Source organism: Eptatretus burgeri, chromosome 4 (assembly GCF_056783735.1).
Source record: "Eptatretus burgeri isolate ZD-2024b chromosome 4, Ebu_testis_v1, whole genome shotgun sequence".
In the NCBI taxonomy this organism is placed as follows: Eukaryota; Metazoa; Chordata; class Myxini; order Myxiniformes; family Myxinidae; genus Eptatretus; species Eptatretus burgeri.
Genome location: NC_140964.1, coordinates 50,626,172 through 50,638,970, shown reverse-complemented (window position 1 = coordinate 50,638,970; position 12,799 = coordinate 50,626,172). Strand labels below are relative to the sequence as shown.

General features: G+C 47.7%; 1 protein-coding gene across 1 annotated transcript; it reads right to left on the bottom strand.

The window, feature by feature from the left end:
• Positions 1 to 9,706: 9,706 nt before the first annotated feature.
• LOC147028035 (uncharacterized) lies at positions 9,707 to 12,799 on the bottom strand. The gene is made up of 2 exons (XM_085877977.1): positions 11,216 to 12,799; positions 9,707 to 11,070 (listed from the first exon to the last, which is right to left on the bottom strand). The coding sequence occupies exon 1, from the start codon at positions 12,483 to 12,485 to the stop codon at positions 11,238 to 11,240; it is 1,248 nt and encodes a 415-aa protein (XP_085734103.1). The 5' UTR covers positions 12,486 to 12,799; the 3' UTR covers positions 9,707 to 11,070; positions 11,216 to 11,237.

Below are 12,799 nucleotides of genomic sequence, written 5' to 3'. Positions count from 1 at the left end.
ACCATTTTGAAAGCTTGGTGTCTATCCCTCAGTGAGGTAAATCCTGATGTTGGCTTCGTGGTTCGGGTGGCTGGCTTGGGATCTTCGGGTCCTGAGTTTTATCCCTGTTGGCTGCTGAATTAACACCGGGTGGGGTTGACTCAGCCTGTCATCCTTCTGAGGTTGGTGAAATGAGTACAGTACCAATATCCATCGATAATTCCAGCAATCTGTGTGTGTGTGTGTGTGTGTGTGTGTGTGTGTGTGTGTGTGTGTGTGTGTGTGTGTGTGTGTGTCTGTGTGTGTGTGTGTCTGTGTGTGTGTGTGTGTGTGTCTGTTTGTCTGTTTGTCTGCGACCGCCGTTTCTCGACGACCACCGGTCCGATCTCATTGAAACTTGCCAGGAATATTGCCGGGGACCCGCGGATGTGCCTTTTCGAGGTTTGATATCGATCGGACGAGCGGTTCCCAAGTTACGGCCATTTATCTGTGAACCAATAACAGGACACGGTGCTATGACGTCACAATTAATGTTTATTTATTGATTTATTTTTTTGCACGATTGACGTCACAATTCTTCTTCGTTTGGTATGACGTCACAATCGACACTGGTTTGATATCGTTATTCCTCATCCATTTAGGCTGTTTCCCAAGTGTCTCCCAAGGTTTGAAAGCTGTTTTTTTTCCCAAGGTTTGAATTAATTGTTCAAATTATTAATTAATCCCAAGGTTTGAATTTTCCCAAGGGAAACAGCTGTTACCGAAGGGTTTGAAAGCTGTTTTTTTTCCCAAGGTTGGAATTAATTGTTGTGCTTGGTAGACATTTGTGAATACATTTACAGAGAGGGGGAGAGAGGAGGGGGAGAGGGAAGGGAGAGAGAGGGGGGGCAAGAGAGGGGAGGGAGAGGGGGCGAGAGAGGACGGGCGAGAGAGGAGTGGGGACAGGGTAGGGGGGAGAGAGAGGGGGCGAGAGAGAGGGGGCGTCACAATTCTTCTTCTTCGTTTGATATGACGTCACAATTGATGCTGGGGACCTGATACTGCAGGCACAGAGGTGCACCTACGGGCATGCCCCCACGGGCCCACACTAGTACTGGTAATAGGGACACTGCATCAGTGGTATCGTTGCGCCCCGACAAAATAATAGTTACCCGACAGCCAAGCTGCCATGTGCAAAAAGAAGGAGAAAGCGAGGTATGTGAATGGAGCAGTCAAGTGGTGCAGTTTTTGTGGAGCGAGGGTCAAACAAGGTCACCGTCACATAATGATTTCTCAAGTTTGTGTCATACTGCTGAGTCAAGTTACTCATTCTATCAGAGACAATATACAACTGACGTCACTTCAATATTCACCTGTTGTCATCTTCATCCAGATGATCTTGTGTTGTGGTGCCTCGTATCGGTGGCGAGTACGGCCGCTAGGGGGAGCAGTAGAGTCGGCTCCACCGAACACCTGGAATTTAGGTCGTACCTTTCAGATAAATCCGAAAGGTCACGGGTCCCTTATTGGACCGAAGGTCGCCAATAGGTCGACCACGTGGGGTAGGGTCGATTGCCAATTACAATATACCTAAATACCCACGCAGTCTAACTACCGGGGAGCCATACCCTCGGCCGACTCTGTCCTATCCGAGTCGCAGGTAACGGCTCGGATCCGGCGTAACCGAGCGGAGTTACCAGAGCCGCGCCGGACCACATGAACAATTTGCTGCTTCACTATTTTCCAACACGCACCGTGCTAAGCCAATGAAAGAAACACAGAAACGAACTGGTACATTCAACAAGAGCGGAATTTATTTACAACAATAATTGGGGAACGAGGGGAGCACGTAAGGGCAGAGTTATCTGACTAAGCAAGGCAAATAATGTACAACAAAAAGGAATTAACAATTCTACTTATAGACAGGGCCCACGGACACACACACACACACACACACACACACACACACACACACACACACACACACACACACACACACACACACACACACACACACACAGATACCCAGAAATAGATGGACCTCAAGGTCTTTATTGCCCCTCCAGCTCGGAGGGAAGACAAGCTGAGGGAAGAGAATGTGCTGGCCACCTGGCCGCGTTCACGCGGCTCGATGTCTACACCTTCCAGAGCACCAGTCGCCAAAGGACGGACCAGGGCAGACGAATCTAGAGGAGGCGAGACGAGGTGATCTCCCGTGATGAGATGGTTCACCGCTATCGCCATGGTCCACAATCCTCCAGAACGCACTCTTATCGACAACCACTCACTGGCTTTGGATGCCAGGTTGGAAATGTCTGAATTGAAATGTCCTTTTCCACAAGAAATGTCTCACACACGATGACAGGCTGCTTGGCAAACGCCACGATCTCTGTCTCTCAACGCTGCTCCCGACAACCACACTCTTCCTCTTTCGGAGGGAGGGGCTTCTTCTCCTGGCCACTCACCTCCTGATTGGTCGGACCCATTGCGCGATTCCCTGGCCATCTCCCATTGGACAGGCCCACAGTAGGCGGGGCAACTCCCACCCTTCTGGGTGGAGTCCCGATCGGAGGTGTTTGTAGCTCCGCCTACCTCCTCACCTCCGACCACGTGCGTAATGGCGATGGTGTTGAGTGGGGGACGGGGCGGGTGAGATGCCCGCTCCTTGCCGATTGGCCAAAGAGGGACGCCATGCCCATGTTAAATTCCGCCCACGCACGCGCTCTCTCACCAAAGAGCGAAGAATGCCGCGAACAGAGTGTTGTTGTAGTTGTTGGTGGGGTAAAAATCCTATTTATAAAATAACTTCGTAGCGCACGCACACTTAATGACCCACTAAACAAGAGGGGACGGGACCCTAACTAGAAACACATACTTACCGATATAACTGATCTATAGGACCTGGCTGTTGTGTGCAGTAAGCTTCCAAATTCGTAACACTACAAGACACTCGGTAGTGCACAGCACATACCTCCACCACGCAATGCCTGATCTACAAGAACATATCGGGCCCAACACATTTTTGAGATATCGTGCTTATATGTCGTTTTTGGCCCGATCTCTCAATGGTGAAGAAACACTTTAAAAATCCTAGTAACCAGATCCGGATCTTCACCAAAATCTAATTATTTGTCCATATTACACACCCAGCCTGCCCACCAAATTTTATTCGGATCCGTCCACAACTTTTTGAAATATCCTGCACACAGACAAACAAACAAGCAGTCATAGACTGGTACTTACGAAATCGTCAACTTGACCTCTGACCTTGTCTAATAAAAGCTGTCTCGAGAGAAGGTAGCGACGCAAACCAGAAGTTTATACGATGATTCTGTACCAAACCTCTTATAAAACATCCGATTTTTACAAGAATTTCGACAACCGAGTGTTAAGCAGACTGAACCGTTACCAAAAGTGAAGAAAGGATTGAAATTGACTTTAAAACGAGTGCGTAATGCCGTGTGTTACAATCCCCCTCATTAGCATAATCTTCAGTTAAGCCTCAGATACGACACCCGACATAAATCTCATAAAACATCCGATTTTTACCAGAATTTCGACAACCGAGTGTTAAGCATACTGAGCCATTACCAAAAGTGAAAACAGTATTGCGATCCGAGTTAAAACGAACTCGTAACGTCGACCGAAGCAAAAATCTCCATTTCTCCACTCAATTATTTAATATTATTTTATCAAAGTCACAAAACCGTAATATTCGGCCATCCACCAACAATCTTTACGTAATCCGACGGCTTAGCGAGTCAGGCATGCGACGATAACCTTTATTGGGATAAAAATGACTTTTAAACACCATCTTTATCGAAAACACTGTCAGCGCGCACACGCAAACTCTTTACGTGACTCAACGATGCCTCTGCTCGAGCGCGCTGCACCACATGACGAGCCGTGACGAGCCGTGACGCGGCGAGTGAAATATTTTTTATTGGTTCACGAAAAAATATTTTCACGAAAAATAAAAGTGACCACTATATTCGTTATTGTTGTGTGTCTGTCTGTCTGTCCCGAGCATAGCTCCGTGGGTTTTGATCCGATCCTGATGAAATTTTGGTGGGAGGTTTAAATCATGATCTTGTTGTGTTTTCCTGAAAATGGGCGTGGTCCGCCCATTATGGGAGGAGCCACGTCCAAAAAACATGTTTTTAGGGGGTAGCTGATTTCAATTTGCATCTTCTCCTAGGGGTTTTGTCGAATATGACAGGGGTTTCGGTATTTGGTTAGTCCAATGGCACCTGCACAGCCCCACGGAGCTCGATTTTTCATTTTCGTCCCAAGGTCAAGGTCACAAGGTCACGAACTTAGAAAATTGCGAATTTTACATAAAAAAATGTATTCTCCGAGGGGTTTGTCGAATCTGGCAGGCGTTTCAGCATTTGGTTAGCCCCATGGCACCTGCATAGCCCCACAGAGCTCAATTTTTCATTTTCGTCCCAAGGTCAAGGTCACAAGGTCATGAACTTAGAAAATTTCGAATTTTGACATAAAAATCAGACGACCGCCCAAACTTTGAGAGCTGACAAGGATGACAATATTTTTTATGCATAATCTTGAGGACAATCCCCACCTAAAGTCTTGAAACCATTTTTCTATATCTCAAACACCTTTCCCGTGGCACCCCCTTCAAGTTTGTTTTTACACTGATTTCATCAAAGTATGAATAATAATCCGAGGAGTGTGAAATGCCATATAGCCTATATGATGTTATATTGTTCCTGGAATGTTCCAGAGGAAGTTTTGCACCAAAGGTCATAATCCTTGACCTTTGACCTTTAGAGTTCACAAAGGTCAAATTTTCAAAGTTGTGGGAATCGAACCGGGTTTTCGACCTTTTTCGACGAACTCCATTGAGCTATAGCACGTATCGTTTCCTTATTGTTACGTTTGAGGGGGGGGGGTATGCATTCAAAGGGTAATTAGGATGTTTAATTAGGTATGCCATGCTGTTCGAGTTTACCAGGATCTCGATGTAATAAGTAGCAATTCAGTGGTGATAAGTTGTCTAGTAAATGTTCATTTCTTCAAGGGGGGAAATGATAATTGTCACGTAATTAGATAGGGACACGAGATAGGGTAAGTGTGTCTGCGTAAACCCCTTTTGGTATTCTCTGGAGACTGGTCGTGACGTCACAGGACAGTGCAGCGGATGGTTCCGCCCCGTGATCACGATTGGCAGAAGGCGACGGCGGTGGGGCCAATAAACGGCTCGATTGGAAGTGACGAGGACAGGAGGATAAAAAGGTTCTGTTCGGGGTCGAAAAGGAAGAGGAAGAAGATTACAACCAAAAGATCGTGTTTTTTTGGTGTAGAGGCTGTTGCGCGGAGAGCGTCCTTGTTGTTGTGCTGAGTCGATCGTGTTCTTCATCGTGTCTTGGAGCCTTGCTGAGCCTCGTGCCTCACCTTGGTTGGCTCTGGGGTTCTGCTGACTCGGAGTACGGGGTCAAACGGCGGGCGGACCTGCCTCCCTCTCCTGCTCGCAACTTGGCGCCAGAACTGGTTCCCTGGCGGCTGTGAGCGGACTTGGGCCAAGACCAGGAGGTCGACAGCACCACGGTTTCTCCTGCCCCCCCTGACGAGAGCAAGGCCAGCTCGTTTTGTGAAAGAAATAGCTACGTCCGACGCCGATCCAGGGACAGTTGCGTCCACACCACGGTCCAGCCTGACCACCAGAAATAGCTACTGTGTGTGTGTGTGTGTGTGTGTGTGTGTGTGTGTGTGTGTGTGTGTGTGTGTGCGTGTGTGTGTGTGCGTGTGTGTGTGTGTGTGTGCTTGGCGCCTTAGAAGGTTTGAGATCTCTATATTCATTGGAATTGTCTGTGTTTTTCCCCATGCCCGATCCCACACCATCCCGTCGAATCGCCCCGGATCCCTCTTCTTGCCGAGTCTTGTTATTTCTGGTAATAATTTGAAAAACAAATAAACATCATCAACTCAGTAAAAAGTGACTTGTGCCACCTTCCTCGTCCCGTTTGCGGTAGAGCGATTAGAACCGCCATGTTTGGGTTATAAATAAATAAACCGCCTCCATCGTTTCGGCTCATTCTACGTTGGCGGGACTGTTCAAGTCCCATGGACGTCACATTATTTTAATGTCCACAACATTGTTTTGGGATCTATAACGGTTATGCAAAGGTAAAAATTTTAAAGTTGTTGAACGAAACCGGGTTTTCGACATTTTGCAGCGAATAACCTGTCACCCTGTACCACATCATGTTGATCATTTTTATAACTTGGTCAAAAATTATCACATTGTCTCATCCTTGACTTCTGAAACAATCTACATCGTCAAATACCGTTCGTGAACCATCATCGTCTTCAGACGTGTACAATCTTAAAACGTCTCCAAAACATCCGATTTTTACCAGAATTTCGACAACCGAGTGTTAAGCGTCCTAAGCGATTGCGAAAACCGAAGACAAAATTAAAATCGAAGTTAAAACGAACTCGTAACGTCGACCGAAGCAAAAATACTCCATTTCTCCACATCAATTTACGGAATTATGTTTGACCTCACTGTGACCTTGACCTTTGACCGATTTTGACCAAAATCTAATCAGCACTAGCCATCACCCTCCTGAATCAAGTGGTGTAATTTGACATTGGTAGCTTCTTCCGTTCTCAAGTTATCGTGCCTACAAACAAACACACACACACACACACACACACACACACACACACACACACACACACACACACACACACACACACACACACACACACACACACACACACACACACACACGACGGAAGTCATCAATATACTTACGAAATCTAAAGATTTCGTAAGTAACAAACAAACAGACAGAAAGGGGTGAAAACATAACCTCTTCCGCCTTCGGTGGCGAGGGTAATAAGCATGTTGTTGACGGCTTCTTCCTGTGTACGAGCAGTCTCTTTCTTCGTCTGCACCTCAACGACCTCACCATTGAAGAAGCCTCCCACAACGAAAAGCGTACAAGCCGGATGTACTTCCAGACAATGTGATGCACGAGTGACCAAATATTCACTGAGGAAATTCACGAGTAATTGCTTGTTGCAAGATACATTGAGGAACTTTTTCAATGGAGGTACTGGGCGTCCACCAATCACCTGATACCTTCTGCAAGCAGATTTAGGTCCAGCCCGGCGTTCCCGTTCAGCAGTATTCACCGAGTAATCCTGTTCATATCTATCAAAGACTTCCACAGCTGTGTCAGATTTCAAAAATCCTGTGAAGAGTTCACTAAGATATTATGCTCCGAGAGAATCAAATGAATGGAAGTTGTCACCTGCCATCGTTGGAATGATAGCCATGGCACCCCTAATGTACAGTGGCTGTTTTGATGCTTTCTGGTAGTTCAGATACCTTCTCTCCTTGATCTTGTAGTTGATGCCCCAGTTCAGCTTTGTTTGTTTTCCTCACCATTGGCACTGGCCCTATTGGGTGGCGAAGAACGATTGCCATAGACACATCATCCCTACACCCCGCTAAAGACAGGAATCTGTGGAACAAAATTTCCTGAACTGATTGCTGCTGCTGTTGTACCTCCCTTTCCAGCCTTAAATTTAAACTTTTCAGTCATATCTGCAAATGTTCTGAGGCCTGACTTGCTGATGGGATTGTAGAAGCTGCTTGTCTGACCAGATTCAAATGCAACAAAGACAAATCTCTCCAGCTTTTCCTCTCCTCCACCTGCAATGTTGAGGAGTGAGTTTTGTCTATCCAGTGTTGCATGCAGCCGTGTAGAAATGTTGATCAGAACCTTTGGACATGCGATTCAGGCTCGAATGGATTGGTCATGTTGTTTACAGCACATTTGGTGAGAGATTTCACATGCTCTTCATCCCTCTTGAGTGTGGATGCAAGTACTTCTCCATGGCCCTTGTCTTTACTACTCGTTGACAAGCCAATCCTTTCTCACATAGCCTTTGCATATTAACTCATGATATACCTCATCAGTATCCATCCCATGAGAGCTGACTTCTTTCTGGTCAGCCCTACGATACCACTACTTCCTTTTGAGTCTCTGATGATGGTTTTCTCTGTGCTCATGTCACTCCAGATCCCATTGAAATCACCTGGAATCAAACGCACTGCAAATTCTCCAGCTTCAGACACTTCAAACTTCCTGTGGAAGGTTCAGCATATCAAGGATGTAGACTAGAGACAATCTGACATAGTTGGGTCTATTTTGCAGCAAAGAAATAAAGAATCATGGCTTGCTGTTTCTGCAGGTAGAGACCTCAGTGACATTCTCGCTCAGCGTGAATATTTAGAAGAAGGATATGTAGAGCCTGCAGTAACTGATCCCAAAACTTGACTGTAGGTGACTGGGCATACCCCCATCCTGGGCAGACGGGATCAGTCAACCGAACAGAGACAACCAACTCGGCCTTGTAAGAATGTACACAATACAACTTATTCCCTGTGCCTCTGCAATTGGTTACCATTTACTGAATAATCCTCAGTGTGCAGCACGAGATGCCTGCTTCCACGTTTGTTTATTTTGTGTTTTTCTTTGGCAGTTTTCGTCATTTTTAGCAAACGGAAGAAGTCCGACTACAAAGCAGATGCCGACAGGCTTTGCATTTTCAGATATTTTCTATTTCTAGTTCCACTTTTCAATCTACCCTTCCCCACAGCGACCCACCCACCTGTTCATTTCAATTCACGGTCTATGGACTTTTAATTATGACGCTAATGGAGCCTAAAAGGGCTGACAGGAGAGCCTGCAGGTACACACTCGCTTATAATCTGTCTCATCTGAGTTTGAATCCCGACCCAGCTATAAACTGTCATCCCCACGTTTCACAGATTCATCAATGTGTGTGCCCTCCCTCGGATGAATGTTAAACTCAGAGTCCCATTTGCTGGCATCAGTTGGTGGACATGAAAGACCCCAGTCTCCTTTGTGAAGAGTTGGCGAGCTATCACCGGCCCCCTGAACAATTTACAAATTCCTGCCCTAACCAGCAGAGAGCACTGCATCAGCAGAACAGCCATGCACTCAGCGAATAATGCTACCCTGCAGCCTCGTGTTGCATATGAACGAAGAATGGAAACCTCACAGTTTCCACGAGCTACATCGGTTTATCTTGCCAAGTTGCTGCTGTTTATGGTGACATTTTTCAAGTCGAGAGGTCTCGCCCATTTTTTTTTTTAAAGATTTATTTTAAAGTCAGGTTCCACAATCAATCCATCCATAACTAATAAATCTTATCCAAAAATTAAAAACTGTACTTTATAATCTTCAGGACCTGCATGCACCTCATGGAATTAATTGGAACCCTGCTTTGAAATCCCCAAATCCAAACCATCATTGAAGCAAAAGGGAACATTGCTCGACGAGTCAGGTATCAACAGCACCTGTTGTGTGCTGCGTGTTACCACACCTTCCCACCTTGGGTATCAAAATTAAAAGTCCATCGACCATTTTGAAAAATCAGAAAAGCTTATGACCAACCCCAAACCCAATCTCCCCTCATCTCTTCCCCAATGAAAAATGTAATCTGTCCCTGGAATAGACGAGTTGAGCAGTTTCCACCAGATGGGTCGGCGTGTTTGGCGCTCCCACGGCTCCTGCGGATGGGAACCCAGGTTCAAATCTCACACTGTGCTTGATTTGTCCAGTCTTTGTTCTTCGTGTAATAAATAAAATAAAATAAAAACACCAGGTCCTTATGCAATTGTCCTGCATGAGCACTATTATGAGCCCGACACTACAAAAAACAAATAAATAAATTATCCAAAACACACACATTGTTTTTTTTTATTCTTATTTATTCCAATGCCCAACAAATGCAGGTTTCAGGTCACAATACCATCAACATCTCCACCCCCTCTCATTAACACAATTTACCCCAACCTTCTTACTTGTTTCTCCCCCTCCTCCCTCTCCCTTTTTCCTGTTCATTCATTCATTTCCTTGCTTAAATCCAACTGTTTTCTCCAAGATTAGTCCATACCTTCTGTCACCTTGCTCTTATAAAGAGAGGAAAAAAAAATACAAAAATAAAGATGACAAGCTACTTTTAAGCAAGTCCTCCCACCCCCACCCCCACACATTTGTAATACACCGAAGAAGCACATCATTGGACAAGGGAATTTGAATGTTCACTTTCGTCAGAATATCCTGGGCCACATACAACCTGATGTGCAACTGCCCATTCCAGTTTTCCAAACATTTACAGGATACACAAAAAGAGAGAAACTGCACCGTGGCATTGCCAAAAGTATCTTATATGTTGGAAAACAAGGTTACAAGAACAAATAATGCAGAACAACTGTGATCTGCATGCGTTATGATTGTAATGTGTCGTGAGAAGCTCATCAAAAGGTTCATGTGCTGTCAATGTTGTTAATTTCTTATCCCACAATCCCCTCCATGACACCCAACCCTGTAACCCCTTCATCTCCCCCCCCAACCTCACAATCCCCATTAACCTCCCCCCCCCCACCGTTGTAACCCACTTAATCCCCAACCCTTCAACCCTCATCCACAACCATATAACCCCCCGCTCCCAATACCCCAACCCTACAACCTCTCCCCTAACCCTATGACCGACTCCTTCCCCAACAATATAACCCTCATCCCAAACCATATAACCCCCATCACCCCCCCTCCAAATCTCTTCAACCTTACCCCCTAACCCTATGATCCACTCCTTCCCCAACCCTGCAATCCCCATCACCCCCCCCCCCCCTTTCAACCCTCATTCCTCCCAGTCACACCAAGTCCTTCATCCCCAACACCAAGCCTACAACCCTCCTCATTCCCTCCCCTCAATCCTCTGTCCCTGTCCCTCTTTGTCCCTCCCATGAAATGAGGTTCCCATCCTCGACAAGAATAAAACGAATTTGAGATCGACAAAGCGAGGCCCAAACATCTGCTCCCGTGTAGACCTTGTCCCGTATAAATGGATCTTGTTGTTAAATTTTAACACCAAGACACATACATGTTGATCATACAAAAATCTCATCCAGCGATGTATTCAGTTACCAAGCCGCGAGCTAGCGCTTGCCAAGCCAGTCGTTCCTTGAGGTCTTCCAACGGAGTGCTTAAGCCACTTGGCGAGCGCTCGACAAAGCAACTTGGTAAGTGAACACTGAACACACACCTGGAGCATGGAAACATGAGAAACGTTTCAAGATTGAAAAAAAAAAATCTACAAATTATAGTAACAGCTTAAACACAAAGATATAGGGAAGGAACAGAATGAAAGATACAACAAAACAAGTGAACCATCAGGACAGTGAACGCACAATGATCATCCCCCGCTCACAACTACTGTTCCATCAACTGCTGCAGATCCCCGTTCTCCTCCACCAAGCGATGGTTCTCCTCTCTGAGCTTCAGCAGCTCGGCCTGCATTGCGGCCAGCCGAGCGGACGGGTCGGCCTCCACGTTGGGAGTCCGTTTACCGCGGCTCTCCAGGCGCCGGCGGAGCTTCCCGTTCTCTTCCTCCAACCATGACAGGCTCTTCTCCAACTCCAAGTAGTCCCTGAGCAGCTCGGCCTTGCTCAGAGCGTGCAGGCTCTCGGCGTGCAGACGCTCGTACGTCTCACGGAAGTCCCGCCTGAGGAAGTCCTCGGCTCCGCTGTCCGCCGCTCCGTCACCCTCGGTGCCGCTGATCACCTCCTCGGACGAGTCCGAGCCTGCGCGGGCTCTGCTCAGGTCCGGCTCGCCCAGATCGTGCTCCTCCATCAGGAACTGCGTCGTGTTGTACGGAGCGACCGGCTGTCCTTTCGCGAACATCTCTTCCCGGAGACGAGCGGCGCGCACGCTCTCCCGCTCCGCCAACTGCTCTTTCTCCTCCCAACTGAGCATGTAGTAGGGCTTCCAGCGGCGCTTCTTCTTCGATGCTCGCCGTCTGTGCTTTTTCCGTCCCAGCATCGACATGTTGTGACTTCCACGACTCCCGACTGTAGAGGCACAAACACCGGCGGTGGTGCGCTCCTCGTGCTCAAGGACCGGCTCGCACTCCGTCCCTCCGTCGTCAAAGACCGGCTCGCGCTTCACTCCTCCGTCGTCAAGGATCGGCTCGCGCTTCACCCCTCCGTCGTGAAGGACCGGCTCGCGCTTCACCCCTCCGTCGTGAAGGACCGGCTCGCGCTTCACTCCTCTGTCGTCAAGGATCGGCTCGGGCTTCACTCCTCCGTCGTCAAGGATCGGCTCGGGCTTCACTCCTCCGTCGTCAAGGACCGGCTCGGGCTTCACTCCTCCGTCGTCAAGGACCGGCTCGGGCTTCACTCCTCCGTCGTCAAGGACCGGCTCGGGCTTCACTCCTCCGTCGTCAAGGACAGGCTCGCGCTTCACTCCTCCGTCGTCAAGGATCGGCTCGCGCTTCACTCCTCCGTCGTCATGACAATTGCATCCATTGCCGGGTTCATTTCCCTTTTCGTTTCCATCGATCTTTCCCGGAGAATCGTTCGGAATGGCGCTGTGCAGGCCGCCTGAGTGACTCTCAACGCCCCCTAGAGTCGCGCCCGAAGGTTTGCCGTCCGTGTCGCTCCACGGCCACACCGTCGCCATTTTGACGACGTAAAAGCAACAATACAAGCGCCGGGGTTTTCACGCTCGTTCGTGACCGCTTGCGACCAGAGTCGCGTGTTCGTTTCCGCAAACCATGACTCGACTCCCAAAACGACCCTGACGTGGTCGAGGAGAACGACGCGGACTTCTCTCCAGGACGTCCGGGTAATACGACCGGAGCGAACACGGCCACGCCCTGCTCGGTTGTCTTTTCCAAACGGTCGCTGTTCTTCATAGTCATTGCTTTTTGATGCGGATGTCATTGCAAACTCATCTCTCGCTATTGTAACGGGTCCGAAAAATAAAGGGTTTAA